The 19,280-nt window shown below is 45.4% G+C and overlaps 2 protein-coding genes across 6 annotated transcripts in view; one reads left to right on the top strand and one right to left on the bottom strand.

Moving 5' to 3' along the window:
• ENOSF1 (enolase superfamily member 1) overlaps positions 1 to 4,951 on the top strand; it is a 28,662-nt gene extending 23,711 nt beyond the window's left edge. Inside the window, exons 12-16 of one of the 4 annotated variants that reach the window (XM_004421028.2) lie at positions 270 to 311; positions 1,424 to 1,553; positions 1,821 to 1,920; positions 3,620 to 3,701; positions 4,546 to 4,951. In XM_004421028.2, coding sequence (XP_004421085.1) covers positions 270 to 311; positions 1,424 to 1,553; positions 1,821 to 1,920; positions 3,620 to 3,701; positions 4,546 to 4,647 — 456 coding nt within the window. In that variant the 3' untranslated portion in view covers positions 4,648 to 4,951. The other 3 variants (XM_087439028.1, XM_087439029.1, XM_087439026.1) reach the window with 3 other exon arrangements.
• TYMS (thymidylate synthetase) lies at positions 56 to 17,872 on the bottom strand. Of its 2 annotated transcripts, XM_087439030.1 has the most exons (8): positions 17,651 to 17,872; positions 15,824 to 15,897; positions 13,394 to 13,568; positions 10,928 to 11,029; positions 9,612 to 9,787; positions 8,906 to 8,977; positions 2,918 to 3,019; positions 56 to 2,396 (listed from the first exon to the last, which is right to left on the bottom strand). In XM_087439030.1, exons 1-8 carry the CDS (start codon positions 17,844 to 17,846, stop codon positions 2,238 to 2,240), a joined length of 1,056 nt encoding a protein of 351 aa, XP_087295156.1. In that variant the 5' UTR covers positions 17,847 to 17,872; the 3' UTR covers positions 56 to 2,237. The 2 variants fall into 2 exon arrangements, with proteins under 2 accessions (XP_087295156.1, XP_004421086.1); XM_004421029.3 differs by lacking the exons at positions 56 to 2,396; positions 2,918 to 3,019 and adding an exon at positions 7,140 to 7,757 and having other exon boundaries at positions 17,651 to 17,865.
• Between the last annotated feature and the right edge of the window lie 1,408 nt (positions 17,873 to 19,280).

The following is a 19,280-nucleotide window of genomic DNA, read 5'->3' as shown; positions in this document are numbered from 1 at the left end:
AGAATCTGCAGAGCCACAGCCAGGAAGGGAGCTAATGGCCAACAAGCGCTGGCCTTCTCTGCAGTCACACACAGCCCCGCCTGTGTGCACATCCCTTGACTGCCTTCTGCCACTCCTTAAATTCTACCCGGCTTGGTAACAGGGACATTTCCTTCTTCAACTCTAAATAGTTAACATTAAATAGTTAAACAGCTCTAAATTTTTAAATAGTAAGGAGTTGCAGTTCAGAAACTTAGGTGAATAACATCAGGTTGCCTTATATTTTATAGGCCTTGGTCCCATTAGGAATTGGCGTTGCCACTGGAGAACAGGTAAGTGATGACTCCTTGTGGTCAGTACACACTGGCCACCGACTGAGGACACTGGCGTACATTGGGCTATGCCACCTGTTGTATTTTGAGTTGGGAAGTTTTCATAATCTTAGAAATGGGTCATTTTACTTCGTTAGAGACTAGAGTCAGATATAGTCAAATGTTTGTATACTTGTCTACAATTCATATGACTAGGGTCATATCTTTTTCAAAGTATCTAATCAAAATTTACAAGGCAGTAATTTAAAGTTGCTATTGCAAGGGCATAAAATGCACTGTATGGTTTTAAGAAGGCTAGCTTCCAAATTGAGTAAACATTATTGCATTCTCTTTTTGTGCTTATAAACGAAGCACAAATGCCTGCCAGAACCTTTGGCACTCAGCCCAGGTGCAGAACAGTGCCAAGGAACAGATTCTCGGTTTTCTCAGCAAAGGAGGAATGCTGTTCTGCCATGCTTCTGTTTTGTCATCGGTGCCACCTGCTCATTGCTGTCACTGTGTTTCATCCTGATGCTTCACTTCATCTCCCTCATGCCAGTCGCTATGACAGTCATTCCTTAATAGACGGCAAGCAGGAGTGACTTTACATGACTGACACTTGCCCCAGCAAATTTGTACAGAAGTGAGCCCCGCCCCCGGACTATCAGGGCTTGCCTCATGCCAAGTGAGACTGAAGAATAAATACAGTGAGGGGCCAGCCCCATAGCTTAGCGGTTAAATGCGCGCGCTCTGCTATTGGCAGCCAGGGTTCGGATCCTGGGTGCGCACCAACGCACCGCTTCTCCGGCCACACTAAGGCCGCGTCCCACATACAGCAACTAGAAGGACGTGCAACTGTGACATACAACTGTCTACTGGGGCTTTGGGGAAAAAAAAGGAGGAGGATTGGCAACAGATGTTAGCTCAGAGCCGGTCTTCCTCAGCAAAAAGAGGAGGATTAGCATGGATGTTAGTCAGGGCTGATCTTCCTCACAAAAAAGATAAAAAATAAATACAGTCCAGGCTTCCTGAAGGCCACTGATGAGTGACTTGGAATTGGTGTGTTGCCAGGTGTAGAGACCTGAAGGCCAAGGCTGACTCTTCTGTTGGTTTTATTTTAATTCTATTTCCAGTGCCACAATAGAGTGATATTTAAGCAACTCCTCCAGGCGAAAGCCCTGCAGTTTCTCCAGATTGACAGCTGCAGGCTGGGAAGTGTCAATGAGAACCTCTCAGTGTTGCTGATGGCCAAAAAGTTTGAAAGTAAGGGCACCGCGGAGCTGCAGACCACATCTCATTTCCCTGCCCATTGGACACCTGTGGTTCCCTCTGCACTTGGCTGTTTTGATTTCTTTCTAACTCTCATTTAGGTTTAATCAGGGAATCTTTGATGATTCTCATCCTGCAATCTCATTCCTAAATGTTAATGAATTTTTTAATCACCTGTGGGCAATAAGAAAAACCATGGGTTCTCTTCCACCGCTCCCTCTGCCCTACTTGGCATTAAATAGAGATCCGTCTTCATTTTAGTTCCTGTTTGCCCCCATGCGGGTGGAGTTGGCCTCTGTGAATTGGTACAGCACCTGATCATATTTGACTTCATATCAGTCTCTGCAAGCCTTAAAAACAGGTCAGTAACGTGGCATTGACTTCAGCAGTGTCCCTCGCTCCAGGCCAGATCTTTTAAAATTCTGCTCTGGCAACCAGAGGCACTAGGAACCCTGTCCCTGGCACATCCGTAACTGAAGGCAAGTTGGTTTTGCTTCCACTTCTCCACGGGGGGCAGTAACAGCAGAGACCCCCCCCGTGACTAGAGTCCTTTTCCATTTAGACGGGTAGGTTCTTGGTAGCCGACTCACTTTGTGTTCTAAGTACATGGGCCGGGGATAGTTTGCAACCAGGTGGAAACCAGAACTCTTTCCTCAACCAGCTCCTGTTTCTGACTTTCTAAAGCTCTGCTTTCATCCTCTGTAAATTCTCTGCTTCTGTCCCATCTCCTCTTCCTAACGCTGGAGTCTTCCGTGATCTGACTGCATCTTTTAGTTCCGTCTTATTTCTCCACATGCCCCAGGTGAGCTTTAAATCAGGCAGTCTCCTTCCAGGCACCTGCAAGCATAAGGCTTTACTATGCTTTTATTTCCTCCTGGAATGAAATGTAGTATTGCAGAAAGATAACTGGGAGTATATAGTGAAAGCATAAAAACACACCTGGGAAAGGGAAACACCAAATTCAGGACTGGGAGAGAGAAATGGGACATGTAAGGGTGTACAGGGGCTTCAACTATAGAGTAATGGTTTCTTCTTAAGCTGGGTAGTCAGTCGACAGATGCTGCCTTTTAATATGCTTGAAGTAGTTTAAACTATAAAAAATAAACATTCCTAGGTTATTATTCTGCTTTTGCCCCCTCTCATTTCAGTTCCTGAAGGCAGGACCAAGGGGGTAGTTCCCACCAACCTTGAAAGGTCCTGCAAGTCTTGAGGGTCAGCCCTGGCCGCAGTGCACTGTGACCACCCAAGAGGGGATGAAAGGGCCTCATGCTGCTCTCCTGAAAGCAGACCTCACTGCTCAGGAATGCCACTCAGCAAGCAGAACAGCCACCAGACACAGACACCGCGCGCTGTCACACCTCCGCACTTCTGCGTTGTAATTCTGTGTGGAACACCTGTTTCCTGTTCATTCTTCGAGGCCCAACTGCCCTCTCCCATGGGGCTGGTTCTTCATCTGTAGCCTGTTCATAGATTATACATAGCACGTATCATAAGTCAATAACTTAGCATCTATGTCCACTGAAACCATGAGGCCCTCTCTTGCAGATTCCTTTGTGTATCCCCAGGCACACGGCCTGCCTGTCACAGCTGTTCATTAACCAATGACTGAAGTAAGGCAGCAGAGTTAGGTCACTTGCCCCAAGTCACAAAACTGGAAAGTGGCTGACACCGAATTTGAATAGATTGGTCTGATCTTAAGACTTGTGCTCTTCTAAATCATGTATGGAAAGGACCCCATTTGGTGATTTTAATCCATTCATCTAACTTTTGGCTAAAGGTATCCAAATAATCCCAGATACTTATGGAGTCTAAATTGATGCCTATTGGGGTCACAAAACCTTTCAGGGTTCATTTCATCCAAGCCCCCACATTGCATTATTTTACAGATGAAAAGAACCTGAGGCACAGAGCTTGAGGGATTTCCAGAGAAACACGTGGTACTAGCCAAGCCTTGACCAGTCCACCCTTTCTTCATGGTGTACTCGCCCCTTTATTTAACAGCACCACATGAATTATCTAACTTAAGGCATTATTGCCCCAATCCAATTCCTTCCTCCTAGGATGTGTGAATATGTCGACCATCTGCACGAACATTTCCGGTATCCTGTGATAATCAAGAAGGCTTCCTACATGCCTCCTAAGGTAAGCTTGGCCAGAAAGCTTGGCTTTATCCCTGAGAAAGCGCTGCCAAACCCTCCTGTACTGGTTCTTGTGAGCTAGACCCTAGAGCACAAAGCTTTGTCTCCTTAGAGTTTATTTTCAATATCTAGAAACAAATGGCTCTTTGGTCAATGTTAAATTCCCCAGGCCTGAAGGTCAGGGCTTAGGGGTGAAATTGCCCCTGACAAGGCTTCTCTAATGCCTGCCTTTCCTTACCAGCTGACACCTTAAAATGTGCACTCCGGGCCGGCCCCGTGGCTTAGTGGTTAAGTGCGTGCGCTCCAGCTGCTGGTGGCCCAGGTTCAGATCCCAGGCGTGCACCGATGCACCGCTTCTCCAGCCATGCTGAGGCCGCATCCCACATGCAGCAGCTAGAAGGATGTGCAGCTATGACATACAACTATCTACTGGGGCTTTGGGAGGAAAAAAATAAATAAAATCTAAAAAAAAAAAAAAATATGCACTCCTTGTGCAAAAACAAACCAAACCTGGCTCCATCTAGCAAGTCAGTGAACTGAAAGGCTTTGACTGCACTTGTGTTATTTGGGCCATTTATCTTCATCATGTTCAAGAGAATCGGGGCTCATTTTCAACAGCAGAGGTTAAGCTATCAAAGGCAGTTTGATTAGTTAACTAATCCTGCGAAGTAGCCAATAAAGTGTGTCCCTCTCCCCCATTTCAAACAACCTGAAAACTCATTTTTAAAATATTAATTTAGTTTCCTCTGGCTTAGGTTTAAAAGCATTTTGAGGAGCAGCAGAAATATATAAAATAAATGATTTTTGTTCCAGGAGGTTGACACTGCTCCCTTTTCTGTCTTTGACAGGATGCTGGTTATTCCACAGAAATGAAGACAGACTCTGTACAGAAGCACCAATATCCGGACGGTGACGTCTGGAAGAAACTCCTTGCTGCTCAAGGGAATTAAATGTTCAGCCCTAATACCTTTTTCTTTTTTCATTGAAAAGGCTTAAAATTTTTTGGGTGTGGTTTTACAAAAATAGGAAAAAACAAGATTCTACTTGTCAAAACAAGTTCAGCTGAAAGTCATATTAACCTCAGGCATCAGCTCAGTAACTGTTACTTCATTCTTTCTTTAAACAAATACACACAGTTGCTCCTACTTAATCCTTAAACAAATTCAGATTTAACTAACTCCAAGTCCAGGAAGATGTTCTTAAACATTTCTGTTAAGCACTGGTGCCAGACATTAAACTGTACTCTGAAAATAAGCAGCTTGTTGGAATAATTCCTTATTCTACTTAACGCTTGTCATAAATTAGCAGAATAAAAACAGTTCTGCCACACCATGGGGTACCCGGATGAAACAAAGGTGACGAGTCCAGTGATTAGCCCTAAAGTGGTTTAGCATCCTTGCTCGCACAGTCCAGGTGTATTATTAGAGTAGTCACACCATACTAAAACTAACCAGGGCAAATGGTATTTCACACTATTTTTTTATAACTCAACTTTTATCCTAAATAATCATTATTTTAATGATAAAATGCAGCTAAAATTAGATGAATCACAGAAAAATAGGGCAAAATAGTTTAGTTAGCATTTCTAAAATATATGCTAACTCTCTAAGCAGTACCCAAACAAGAATACAATGTGTTTATTTAGGGGGTTCAGTTAAATCTATTTTAGGCAGGAATTGAGCATAATGGCAATATAGAATTTTTAAAAAAACAGGAGAGAGGTGTCAAGATGGCGGCATAGGTGGATTCTGAACTCCCCTCCTCCCATGGACACAACAAATTTACAACTAAGGGAGAACTGAAAACTGGATAAAAAGAACCCACATTGAGGTGGAAGAGGCAGAAATTCCTTTCTGGAGAGAAAAAAACCCAACTTCACAAGCCATAGTGCTTCGTGGCCAGCTGGGAGCAATCCAAAGGTACGCAGCCTTCCCTGGAGGAGTGGGGGAGCATTACTGCTATAAGCATCTTTTGGACTCAGCACAACCGAGACAGTGTCATAATGCCTGGCTTTGCTGCCTACTAACTACAACAGGGCACACCCCCAGAAATAAACCCACACATTTATGGACAGCTAATTTTTGACAAGGGAGCCAAGGACATACAATGGAAAAAGGAAAGTCTCTTCAACAAATGGTGTTGGGAAAACTGGACAGCCACATGCCAAAGAATGAAAGTAGGCCATTATCCTACACCATACACAAATATTAACTCAAAATGGATTAAAGACTTGAATCTAAGACCTGAAACCATGAAACTCCTAGAAGAAAACATAGGCAGTACACTCTTCAACATCGGTCTTAGCAGCATATTTTCAAGTACCATGTCTGACCAGGCAAGGGAAACAATAGAAAAAAATAAACAAATGGGACTACATCAAACTAAAAAGCTTCTGCACAGCAAAGGAAACCATCAACAAAACGAAAAGACAACCTAACAATTGGGAGAAGATATTTGCAGACCATATATCTGATAAGGGGTTAATATCCAAATATATAAAGAACTCACAGATCTCAAGAACAAAAAAACTAACAACCCAACTAAAAAATGGGTAAAGGATCTGAACAGACAGTTCTCCAAAGAAGATATACAGAGGGCCAACGGGCACATGAAAAGATGTTCATTAATTATCAGGGAAACACAAATCAAAACTCTGAGATATCACCTCACTCCAGTCAAAATGGCTATAATTAACAAGACAGGAAACAACAAATGTTAGAAAGGATGCGGAGGGAAGGGAACTCTCATACATTGCTGGTGGGAGTGCAAACTGGTACAGCTACTGTGGAAAACAGTATGGAGATTCCTCAAAAAATTAAGAATAGAACTACCATGCGATCCAGCTATTCCACTGCTGGGTATTTATCCAAAGAATATGAAAATGCAAATGTGTAAAGACACGTGCACTCCTATGTTCACTGCAGCAGTAGTCATAATAGCCAAGACTTGGAAGCAACCTAAGTGCCCATCAAGGGATGAATGGATAAAGATGTGGTATATATACACAATGGACTACTACTCAGCTATAAGAAATGATGAAATCCAGCCATTTGTGACAACATGGACGGAACTTGAGGGTATTATGCTAAGCAAAATAAGTCAGAGGGAGAAAGTCAAATACCATATGATCTCACTCATAAGTAGAAGATAAAAACAGCAAAAAACCATCTCATAGAGACAGAGACTGGATTGGTGGTTACCAGAGGGGAAATGGGGAGGGGGAAGGGAGGAGGGCGAAAGGGGGTATTAGGCACATGTGTGTGGTGATGGATTATAATTAGTCTTTGGGTGGTGAACATGATGTAGTCTACACAGAAATCGAAATATAATGATGTACACCTGAAATTTACATAATGTTATAAACCAATGTTACCGCAATAAAAAGAAAATTTAAAAAATAAAAAAGTAAAAAGACTATAAGAGAAAAAAAGAATTAAAAAAATACAAATCAACACAGAACACTTTATTATAGCAATATAAAAAACAAATATGACTTTAAACGTTCATAACCACACTAACCAGACATTATCATTATAACTGATGTTATTCAGCTCACTCAAATCTGGGTGAATAGCTTATAAAATTCTTGAAATTCATTCACCTTCATAAAAACATAGGATTGAAATGCATGTATGCGTTTTTGTTAAGAGTATGTAAGTTTTCAGTCTCCTGACTTTATGCATAGTTTCAGCATTTTCATACATCCTCGGGTTAACCAAACTCAAGGCCTTTTATTACTAAGAGAACCAGCAGAGTTAGATTTTCCAGTGGCAACAGCCTTAAAAGTTAATAACTGATAGGTCAAGGACAGGTTTTTGACCTAGTTCCTTCTATGGTTAGAGCAAAAAGAACTTTCACCAGGGCATCCAGTCCAACCCCTCAAGACTGACAATGTCCTTCAAACAACTCCTTTAAAAGCACTCTAAACAGCCATTTCCATTTTAATAGTCGGGTGTGGATTGTACCCTTCAAGCTGAAAGTCTTCAGCCTTGAAGTCATCAATTTTCTCAACTTTTCGAAGGATTTTGAGCTTTGGGAAAGGCCTCGGTTCTCGCTGAAGCTAGAAACAAAAGACCATTATTTTGCCATATCTGTATGACCTGCTTCAGTTTTGTTCCCATGTCCCTTCATGAAACAAGTACACAGTATTTTAACAACAAAGTAGTATTTTACAGGGTGTAACACTAGGTACCTTGTCCCTGGTTATGCAATACTGTTGGAGCGTAGCTGATTCTCTCACACACGTGCCAAGTGAAGGGTGTTTCACGGAATCACAGGGTGGTGTTGGGAGCCTGGATGCTCACCAGGTATAAGTTCTCATAATCGATTGCTCTTGGTACTTTTATTAAGGAGGAGACATAGTCTTACTTTTGTATGTGTAACTCACAGTAGGCACTGAGTATGGTTACTTGAGTCCCATGACCCCTATCCCAACTCCCTGGCAGAAAGGGCAAGGAAAGAGGACATCTGTTGACAATTCACAGACAGGGATGCAAGCCAGGATTTCTGGGATGAACAGACAGTGGCAAGGAGGCTGTGGACACAGGCCACGACCTCACAGTCTGGCAGACAGCCAGACTGGAGCAAACAGCCAGAAAGAAGCATCTGGTTGAGCCCTGAAGTCACCCTCTCATCAAAAGCAGCCAAGCTCCCTCAAAGCAGTAACTTCCAAACCCGGATCTCATCTGGAAGAGGCTAAAAGGTTTTTGGTTCAAAATTTTTTTCCTTGGGGTTCATTAAGCACAGACTTGATTGTCATTTCAAATCATTATTTGTGGGCCACTATAACTTATGGATTTGAATGGACAGATTTTTGGAAGTTCAGATCTAAGTACTGTATTTAGCATAAAATTAAGGGAAAACATTTGTATTTAAGGTCTGCTTCCAGTAAAAATACGAGTTGAAATGCCACTTCTGGAAGGTCCCAAATCCCCTGGTCCAAGTGTGGCTCTTCCTTCCTGGTACTGGTACTTAGTACCCTACAGCACCTGTCACATTAAGCGCCTGTGGAGGTTGAGGCACGTGTCTGCCCCGTCCCTGCCCACCTGCCCACCACCCGTGCCTCACCTGAAGCTCTGCAGTCGGAGCAGGTCATCTCACCTGTCCCTGCACCGAGCAGAATGCCTATTACATGAGGAATGTGCTATAAATCAACCTTTTATCAAGGCAAGGTACCAAACTCCAGAGGGTGACAGACAGAACTCTTACCTGCATTTTCAGTGGGTCAACGTGATTCAGGTAAATATGTGCATCTCCCAAAGTATGTACAAAGTCACCTGGCTGAACCCCATGGGAGAAAGCAGAATAGGAAACGTTAGTTTCAATTCCTTTAAAATACATCATTTAAAAACACATTATAGGGGCTGGCCCCATGGCATAGTGGTTAAGTTTGTGTGCTCCACTTGGCGGCCTGGGGTTCACAGGTTGGGATCCCAGGGGCAGACCTAGGCAATGCTTATCAAGCCCTTATCCTGTGGCAGGCATCCCACATATAAAATAGAGGAATGCTAGCTCAGGGCCAATCTTCCTCAGCAAAAAGAGGAGGATTGGCAACAGATGTTAGCTCAGGGCTAAGCTTCCTCACCAAAAAAAAAAAAAACAAAAAAAAAAACAAAAACTCATGCATTATATAGAGTATGCAGACATCCCAAAGCTTTTTAGAAAATAAAGAATTTAACCAGTGTAGCTTTTGAAAAAAGTTGTCTCGTACTATAAACAACCTATATAAACCTGTTAGTTTATATAGACCACAAAGACAGGAAAGTTCCATGGAAGGTTACAAAGTGAGCAAGTTCATTTCTTGTTTAAAACTAATCAGAGACTGAATCCTCTGAAATTAGATTTTCCACGTTAGAGAATCTAAGCGCTTAGGGCATTGGGCTGGCAGCAATCGTTCCTTCTGAGGGCAGCCCACCTTCAGGCCCGTGATGTGTGCGATCATGTAGGTGAGCAGGGCGTAGCTGGCAATGTTGAAGGGCACACCCAGGCCCATGTCTCCCGACCTCTGGTACAGCTGGCAGGACAGCTCACCGTTCACCACGTAGAACTGGCAAAGCGCATGGCACGGAGGTAGAGCCATGAGAGGAAGATCTGAAGAGCCAGCACAGAGGAAAATGAGGAGGGCTGGTGGTTTTAAAGAACATAACTATAGGCAAAGTAAAACAAGAAACAGTTAGCCAATGCATACAGTGGAGACCAAGAGAAAGAGCCACTGGGCCGCAGTGACCCCCTGGACCCTCACGTCAAAAGCAGACCACTCCAGGGCCAGCCTGGTGGCGTAGCGGTTAAGTTCACACACTCCACCAAGGCGGCCCAGGGTTTGTAGGTTCGGATCCCGGGCACGGGCATACGCACTGCTCATGAAAGCCATGCTGTGGCAGCGTCCCATATAAAGTAGAGGAAGATGGGCATGGATGTTAGCCCAGCACCCATGTTCCTCAGAAAAAAGAGGAGGATTGGCAAGAGATGTTAGCCCAGGGCTGATCTTCCTCAAGTAAATAAATAAATAAATAAAGGCAGACCATTCCAGTCCCAGGGACGGCACAGAGTCGACGGAGACCTGTCCACCAACAGGAGACTTGTGTGCATGTACATCTACCGCTGAAGCAACGCTCTTCCACTCGAGCTGAAATTAACTACTTGTGCTACTGTCATGGCAGCAGATGACGAGTACAGAAGGAACTCATTTAACTCATCTGCAGGGGCCCCAGGAACATCGTCCTGTATCCAAAGTCTCTATTATAAATGCAAATATTCCACTCTGGATATTTAATACACCTTGGTAAAGCTTAATTTTACAACACAGTTGTTAAAGATATTAATAATATCAAGGTGGAGGTGATCTGAAACTTCATCTGCCCTGATTTAAAAAGTTAAAATCTGGGGGCCAGCCCCGTGGCCTAGTGGTTAGGTTTGGCATGCTCCACTTCAGCAGCCCATGTTTGGTCCCCGAGCACAGACCTACACCACTCGTGGGCAGCCATACTGTGGCTGCAACCCACATACAAAATAGAGGAAGATTGGCGACAGATGTTAGCTCAGGGTGAATATTCCTCAGCAAAAAGTAAATTAATTAAAAAAAATTAGCCGGGGGTCAGACACCCAGCTGAGTGGCCAGGCACAGTTCCCAGGGCCCGCCTCCCGCCAGCTGCCTCGGCATGAGGCCATAATGCTGCCCTTTGTGCTAACGGTACAGTTAGGACAAGAGAGGGTGACTGGGATGCTCTCAACCTTTTGGATTCCAAGCACACAGGATGATTCTTCTGTCGTCAGGGTTGGTTTTGATTGTGTTAATCACTTTTTGCAGTTGGTCTACTCCTTGACCTGAATAATCTGTAGAATTGCCAAAAAGAGAGAACACATACACACGTTAATCACAGCATCTCGTGAGATGGCCTTGGAGGTCATCTATCACACTGTCCTTCCACAGCCCCCCTTGGCCCATGGTTATAAGACAACCAATGCGCCCTACGAATTCCTCAGATCTTGTTGGGTTATGTTGAGTTCAGGGCTCTGTCTAGGCTCCTAGGTCTGCCCTCTGGAGCCATAACAAAATCTATTTTCTTTTCTATGTAAAAGTCCTGTAAATATTTGGTCCGTCATGCTGTCGTCTCCTTCCCCTCCCCCTATTGCTAACCTCCAGTCTCAACAATCTGTTTCTTCCAGTGGTCCCCGTGGGCCTTGGTCTCCATACCCATCAACCATTCTTGGCACAGGTTCACTGCCACAGAAAGCACCAGACCTTAAGTAGAATATACTGTTGCATACACGTTTCAACTAACAGGACTATGGATTCCTTTCTATGATCTAGACACTATCCTTCCAACACTTCCAACTAAAATTACAATTTAGCAGCTAAACACCTATTGACTTGTAAATATCAGGAAACCTCTATAATTATTATACTGCCTTGTACTTTTCTCCCATTTCTGATCTCTGGACTTAATTCCTTGCTTTCCTTCTGCAGTGGAACTGGAAGCTGAGAAGAGCAGAGCTTCATATCCCCTCTGCTTAAACTTCCACTTACTGGTGTCAGGCTATGTTCTAGTCCAGTAGTTCTTAATTTGGCGGGGGGAGAAAGTCCTGTTACAATCACAGTTCCAAAAAAGGTAATATCGAAGACTAAAAAAAAAAGATGAACTGTGATGGTACAGTTTTGCACCGATTGTGGTGGTGGTTAGACAAATCTACAGGTGCTAAAATTGCACACATGTGCGCGCACACACACACAAGTGTATGGAAAACTAGAGAAATCTCACAAGCTCTGTGGATTTATGTGAGATGTTATACAAGATGTTATCATTGGGGAAAACTGGGTGAAGCATACAGGGACTTCTCTGTATATTTTTTTGTAACTTCCTGTGAACCTATAATTATTTCAGGATAAAAATTTAAAAATAAACAAAAAAGACAGACTCACCTACTGAAATCCAACAGCCGAGCTTTCACACAACTCTAAACTAAGGTCATAATTGTATTAGGCCCCTGAGTGAGAATAAATAACTGAACACTAGGCAGGATTTAAGGCACAATTAAGCCAGGGGAGCAGCCTCAAATCCTGAGGACGTCCTAGGACAGAGGCTGCACACTAACAACTGACAGACCATTTATTTACCTGCGGAAGAGTCTGGCCCAGACAGCATTTTGTGTGTGCGTGTGTGGCAAAGTTTACATAACATAAATTGACCATTTGAGCCATTTTTGAGTGTGTAGTCAGTAGCACTAAGTACATTCCCGACATTGTAGAGCCATCACCACTATCCACTCCAGATCTTTTTCATCTTCCCAAACTGCAACTCTGTACCCATCAAACAACAACTCCCCATTCCCTGGCAGCCACCATCCTACTTTCTGTCTCTATGAATTTGCCTATTCCCGGTCTGTACAGCATTTTAAACTTACTGAAATTTCATGCCAACATTCAAAAGATCTCAAGATCACACATAAAATGCAGATTTTAGGCTTGAAGAATTCTGACAACAAATCCCTCTAGCTAGCTGGAAGTGAGAGGTGACTGTCCCCTTTGGGTGAGACTCAGGCCCAGGCCACTGGTCTCTGCCCAGCCAGCACAGTTACTTCCTGCCCATATGCATGCACACACAGACACACACCCCAAGGTAGGCATTTGCTTTTGCAACCCCTGACCTAAGGACATGTGGGATAGGAAGGGTCAAGGGACCAGGGCTGGGCTCTGTGACACTCAGCAAGTGGTGCCATCAAGTGACAGAGGAAGGTGGACATCCAGGAGTGAAAAGTTTCATCTTCCTCCACCGCAGCAGGGTAGGGAGAAAAGGGTGACCCATGAACTACGCTGTCACATCAGCACCACCCAGTGTGCTGGGTGGCTCAGTCTTGAAAAGGGAGACCAAAGCTGCAGCAAGGCAATCCCTGGGCGTCTTGTCCCCCAGATGAACTTCCTACCTTATACCCCAACACAGCGACCATGTTGCTATCTGCCAATGAAACAGGGTACAGAAGAGTGCCAAACACCCAATCAGTGCTAATCACCAAGAGTGTGATCTGACCTCTGTGAGGGTTAGTTGTGTCTCCTGAATCTCAAACAGCCTCTCACAAGGTCAGTTATACATCAGCTCCCCAGACACTGACTTCTTAGCCCCAGACTTTTTTGAAATAGTGGAACAAACTCATGCTATCATGGGCACTCAGGATATCTGAGGCAACGCTGTGTCTCCTCACCTGAATCCATATCTTTGTATTCTGCCCCAAAATGCCTCCACTGAAAGCCATAAACTGGACCTAAATCCCCTTCTTCTCTGGTGGAGAATCCCAGGCTGTCCAAGACGTCTCGGGACCCATTGGCATCCCAGATTTTCACTCCCTTGGAAGACAGTTCGTTAGCATTTGTGGATCCCTGGAAGAGATGGGAAAGTAGGGCAGGCATCCAGGTGAATTCTGAGCCATCGGGGCTGATGCCCCAAGAGCCTCCCAACAAGTGGGCCTCCAGCCTCGCTGACACGCTAGGGGACAGGCACTTGACACGTCTCTGCACAGCCCCTTTTTAAGTAGGCTGGTCCCAGCCCAAACTTTTTGAGGGCCTCCAGGACAGTCTGATCCCTTCTTCAGAACCACCCTCTCAAATCTTTTTTCCCTACTCCCCTCATCTAAATTTTCTAGACTACACATCTCTTAACTCCTTTAATTATTCCTACCTCATCTGACAGTTTCGTGTTTCTTAACCAAATGTGCTCTGTGTCTAAGTGTGATGCTCCAAAATGAATTTAATGCCTCACATGCAATCTGTTTGGTATATCTCAGACCTGGAATATAGGATATTTCTACTGACTGGACTCATTAGTATTAGCTTTTCTGGCAAATGTGTCAGTCACATACCTTTTCTGGAAGTGTGCCACCTAGAGAGTTATGTTTACCCTCAACCGGTACTTGCACAGTTAAGGTGGAGTTGGTTTTTTGGGTGTTTTTTTTCTTTTGTGCCAAGTACAAGCTTTACATTTTTTTCTTATATTTCATCTCACTAGATTTAGCCCATGTCCTCCTAACCCGTATCCTGATCATGCATCCAGTTCAAGGACAGACTCCATCGGCCTCTGGTGCCTCTGGGTATAATGTGCTGTAACAATTACAAGCAAGGCTGTGGTGCCCCACACACCCGGGCTCTGTGGCTGTCCTCTACCTCCCTTCTCCTCTGACTAGCTCCCTGACCCCTCTAGCTTCAATATCCACATCTACAAAAGAGCACACAGTAGTACTGACCACACATATTACTGTGAGGATTAGATAATACAAGCAAAACACTTGGTGCTCAATAGACATTAACTACCACTCAGACCCCATCTCTCCATCTTGCCTGCAGGTCCCACCTGAAATGCAGGTACCTTCTGACTCCTATATGTTATGCAGTCACTAATGGAAGAACTCTATCAGAGGTGAGTCTGATGTGTTACTGGTGAGGATTTCTTAGAATCCTGAATTCAAGCTTTAAGATAAAACTGGTGAATGCATTTTTATTTTTGAGCATCTCATTTCCTCCTCTATTGTTGACTTTGTACTAATTTTTTCACTTCCAATAAATAATTTCTCGATCTTTCACATATTGCTCCAAGTCTCCCCTTTCCATCCACTCAGACTGGGCTCTAGCTGGTTTACAGATGTCCTCTTCTAAGACTTCTGATGATGTATGTGGAACTAGAGGCTCACTGTCAGTGGAGATAGGCCAACACAGAAGAAAATACCCCAAGAATACAGAACTAAGGAAGACTAGAATGGATCCAAATCTAAACCCTTTCTAAAGTGCGATAAGAGGTCTTGGATCTGGTTTGGCTCGAGACCATACAAGCCACACCGAGTGCTCTGTAGAAGGGATCCCAACTTCTAGCACGGCCCAGAGCTGAGCCCATGTCCTCAGGCATCCTCTGACCTGGTCTGGACCAGGAGTCAGAACAAAGGGAAGCTAGGCGTGGCCGCTGCCTGTCATCACGGCACTCTGCAAACCTTGCCCAGGGTAACTACATGGCTTTTTGGAAGAGGTACAGCTTGTTACTATACGAACACAAGAACATGGCTGGGATCTACATTCAGTGATCAATCCATGTTGAGGGCCTACTATGTGGCAGGCTGTGATCTAGGCCATGGGGATACAACAGTGAACAAGAGAAACAATTCTCTGCCCTTACAGAACATACATTTTACTTATTTATTGTCTGCCTTCCCCCTCGTAGGGGAGGAAGGAGGAGGGCAGCCATTATACCTCAGGTGATGACGTTTCTCTAGGGAGTAAACAAAGGAGGGGAGGGAGGAGGGTGTTTGGGGGTAATCGCAGTCTTTGACCTGGAGGTCGGGAGAGGCTCACTGAGCAGACTTGAAGGAGGTGAGGGAGTGAGTCATGATACATGCCGGGAAAGAAGGGTCCAGGGAGCAGGACTAGCAGGTGCCAGAACCCCAGGCGGGAACGTCCTGTGTGCTCAAAGATTAGCAAGGAGGCCAGAGCCAGACAGAGGCCCTGGTAAGGAGCTCGGCTCTTACTGAATGAAATGGGAGCCACTACGGGCTTTAGGGGAGGAGCAACACGATCTGACTTTTTATTAAAAGGATCTCACTGGTGCTGTGTTGAGAACAGACGGTCAATTTCCATAGCAGCAACTTCTTTACCTTGATAAACCACAGCAACTCCTCCAAAACACCCTTCCAGAAAACACGTTTGGTTGTCAGCAGAGGAAATTCATCTGAAAAAGAGTTTGCCATATACTCTCAAGACAGGAAAATAGAACATGCCATCCAACTTTCTCTGTGGAAGAAAACTGCCCCAGGACATAACAGGAGCAACCGGGAAACTTCCACTCCTGCCACGTTGGCGCAGGGATCAGGGTGGAGCTCCCAGGCTGCAGAGCAAGTTGCTGACACAGTTCAGACCAAGCCCGCCCTCCCGAGCCCCCTGCCACCGCACGCAAGCTTTCCACAGTCACATGGGGCGGGGCCAGGCAGGGATGCCTGTGTAGACACGGAAAGACTACCAACCGATACCCAGTTAGTGTGACTCCTTCGCAGAGGTGTGATGACAACACACGAAATGTGCCCTAGACGAGCCTGCAGGCTCCCAGGACACTTCCTGATTATCCTGCCAGGGAAAACTCGCTCAGGACCAGGGGATAGTAGATATCGCCCTGGCGAAAACTGAAGAATAGTTTAAATATTTGTAAGCAAATTGACCTCTATTTTTTAAGTGTACCAAAAATAGTAACTATTTGAACACTTTATATGCACAATCCTACTTAATCCTCAAACAGCCCTCCTTGAGGCAGCGTTATTTTACAGGCAATACAGAAGTTTCCAACAAGCAATAGAGAAATAAAAATGTAAAAGCTTATCTCTAAATTTGGCACCTCTTCAGTCCACAGTATCCTTTGTAAAGTCGATTAATAGATTTTTCAAGCACCTACTTTCATCAGTATCGCCTATGAGCATTATTGCCTCTGTTTTGAGCACCCGGGGAAGCTGAAGACCAGAGAGGTTAAGTAACTTGCCCACCATCCAAGCAGCTGGGCTGGAATACAAACTAGGTCTGAGGCTCACTGGAGGCCACTGTGCCTGGAGCTGCAGGAAGGTGGATGCCTCTGCTCAGATGAAACTCCCCAAGCTGTCCAAGCCAGACGAGCCACCGCGCGCGGTATTTTCCAGTCTCCAGTTGGGTGTGGGGTGGAGGCTTTCTCCCCTGACCACAGTGAATCTGCTTCACTAATAGTGGGTCTCCCACTCAAACCACCTTCCAGACTCGAGTCAAGGATGTATGTCCCGTGCCCATCCCCATGCCGCCCCTGTGTCCCCTGAAAGCCTGACCCGAAGAACCCCCAGGAGACACTTCTTCCCAGGAGCCATCCAGTACTAAAGGAAAAGACGAATAAGAACTACTCGGGCTCTCGCGTTCCTCTTTCAAGGTTTAAGAGGAAAGCCGGTTCGTGGGACCACCTGGATGGGAAAAACGGTCACGAACCACAAGTTCCCGCCCGCGCCTGTCAGTTCTCTCTCTTCCCGCCGCTGCTGCCCCACCCACATAATCTTCGCTCCAATTTTAAAACCTTTGCAAAACGAAACGGCCAGTACCGGCAGGGAGGAGGAGGGGTAACAGCGCGGGCCTCTAGCCACGCCCTTGGTCAAGACCGGGCAGATCCTCTCCCACTCTCTAGAATGCGGCAGATACTACTGGACCGTGCCCGCTTTGGGGGAGACAGCCTAGCGGGGTGAGAAGCACCTGCCTGGTGTCACCTCCAAGCGATGTCACTCCTGTCCGTGTGACCCTACGCAAATCCTTGCTCTAATCTGAGCCTCAGTGTCGGCGTCTGTAAAACGGGGATAAGGATGCCACCCCTACCTTAGAGGACCGAGGCTGGGACTAAACGTGGACCGTGGGGCCCGGCCTCCCCCGAGCGCTTTCCCGCTGCAGCTCGGAGCCCACCCAGGCCCGGGGCCCCCCTGCGTCACCTCTCAGGTTGTAGCGTGCCTGCAGGCCGAACACCGACAGGGTGCCGGTGCCCGTGCGGTCATCCTTTCGGAAGCCGCAGCGCAGGATGTGCTCCACCTGCCCCAGGTACTGCAGCTCCCCGTGGGGCTCGGCGCCCCGCTCCTGCGCGGCGGGCGGCGAGGGCGGGCGCTGCAGCTCGGAGCCGAAGGCTGGCATGGCGACGGCGTGGAGGCCGAGGCTGGGACTGCAGCGGGCCAGGAGGCGGGGCCTCTCCCGGGCTCCTCTTTTCCCGCCACCCTCTCGGCGACTCCGCCCGTTCCGGCTCTGGGGTCGTCGGGCCCCCTCCCCGCGCCCTCGCGACCACGCCCCCTCACGTCCCCGGAGGGCGCTGAGCCGCCGGCGCCGGGGGAAACCACTAGCTCCCGCCTCGGGTGGCGTTGAGCCCATTTTAAAAGTTAAGAACGTTTGGCCTAGAAAGAAATCCTAAAAGCCTGTATCTTAGTGCATTGGCTGAAAAGGGCTGCTCTAGTTGGAAAGTTTCGGGTTCACTGATCAAGGGCAGCCTGGAACAGTCCCCACCTGTTCGTGAAATCTAAAAACAAACAAAACCCTGTTATTTGAGATGTGTTTCCTACAGGTAAGAGGGACATGCTGTCAGGTGATTTGCATTTCCGTTTTCTCCCCGTCCTCACTGAAGGCCGGCAACTGGAGCAAATGGAAAAAGGCAGCTTTTTTTACATAGTTAATGACAACCAGTCGTTTTCAAGTTTTTAATAACAAAATTTTCAATTTTAGTGAAATATTTAAAATATAAACACTGGTGAGTAGGACTATTTGATAATGAGTCGCACATGCAATAAGCAGTCTTTTGAATTAACAACTTTTTTGGGCACATAGTAGATGGTCAATAAATTTTTTGTTATTGCTACTTCTGAGGTTATGAAAAATAAGATGTAGGCTCTGCTGAAACTTATTAAACACTATTTCTTGCCATTCAATAAAGTCGATGGGTTTTTTTCTGATAAACTCAAGTTTATTGTCTGTGCAAGATTCTGGAATCTTTCTGCTAACGTCCACCTCTCAAACTCAAGGTTAAAATTTTTGTAACAGGAAAACAGATTCTGGGAGGAGATAAATATCTTTCAGCTGCCGCCCTACCTAATCTGTATGGTAAAAATGTTACATGCCTTCATGTGGCACAAAGCCTTTACAAAATAAATTGAATCCTAAAAACAATTTACAAAATAGCTGCACATTTGGGTTAACTAGAGGGAAAAAAAAATACTAAGAACAAACTAAGGAAGTGTTTCAGGGAACATTTCACAAGCCTCGTGGTTGGAAAGTCTGTGTTCTTGCTATTTGTGCTCACAAAGGCCTTTTCATAGCGCTCGCTGAAATGCATTGGGTTACAAGATAGCAGATGTTTTAAATCTATTTATTCTTTTTTTTTTTTTTAATTTTTATTTATTTATTTATTTCCCCCAAAGCCCCAGTAGATAGTTGTATGTCATAGTTGCACAGCCTTCTAGTTGCTCAAATCTATTTAATCCCTCACAATACTAGGCTAGCCTTTCCTAGGTCAAGTAGATTCCTCCCCTCCCCCAGCACTTTCTCCACCCCACCGCCATACCAGTGTAATAACAGTTTTTA

This window comes from Ceratotherium simum, chromosome 14 (genome assembly GCF_057802395.1).
Source record: "Ceratotherium simum simum isolate JZ-2026a chromosome 14, ASM5780239v1, whole genome shotgun sequence".
Taxonomy (NCBI): domain Eukaryota; kingdom Metazoa; phylum Chordata; class Mammalia; order Perissodactyla; family Rhinocerotidae; genus Ceratotherium; species Ceratotherium simum.
The sequence above is the reverse complement of the archived record's forward strand: the minus strand, read 5'-3'. Positions and strand labels throughout refer to the sequence as shown.

What these genes read in the sequence shown, in the direction of transcription:
- TYMS (XM_087439030.1), bottom strand. Translation starts at nt 17,846, where the DNA reads ATGCCAGCCTTCGGCTCCGAGCTGCAGCGCCCGCCCTCGCCGCCCGCC. An exon ending in ATACAAAGATATGGATTCAG is followed by an intron (nt 11,030 to 13,393) that starts GTGAGGAGACAC and finishes GCAATTCTACAG; the next exon opens with ATTATTCAGGTCAAGGAGTA. An exon ending in GTGTGCTTGGAATCCAAAAG is followed by an intron (nt 9,788 to 10,927) that starts GTTGAGAGCATC and finishes CTGGCTCTTCAG; the next exon opens with ATCTTCCTCTCATGGCTCTA.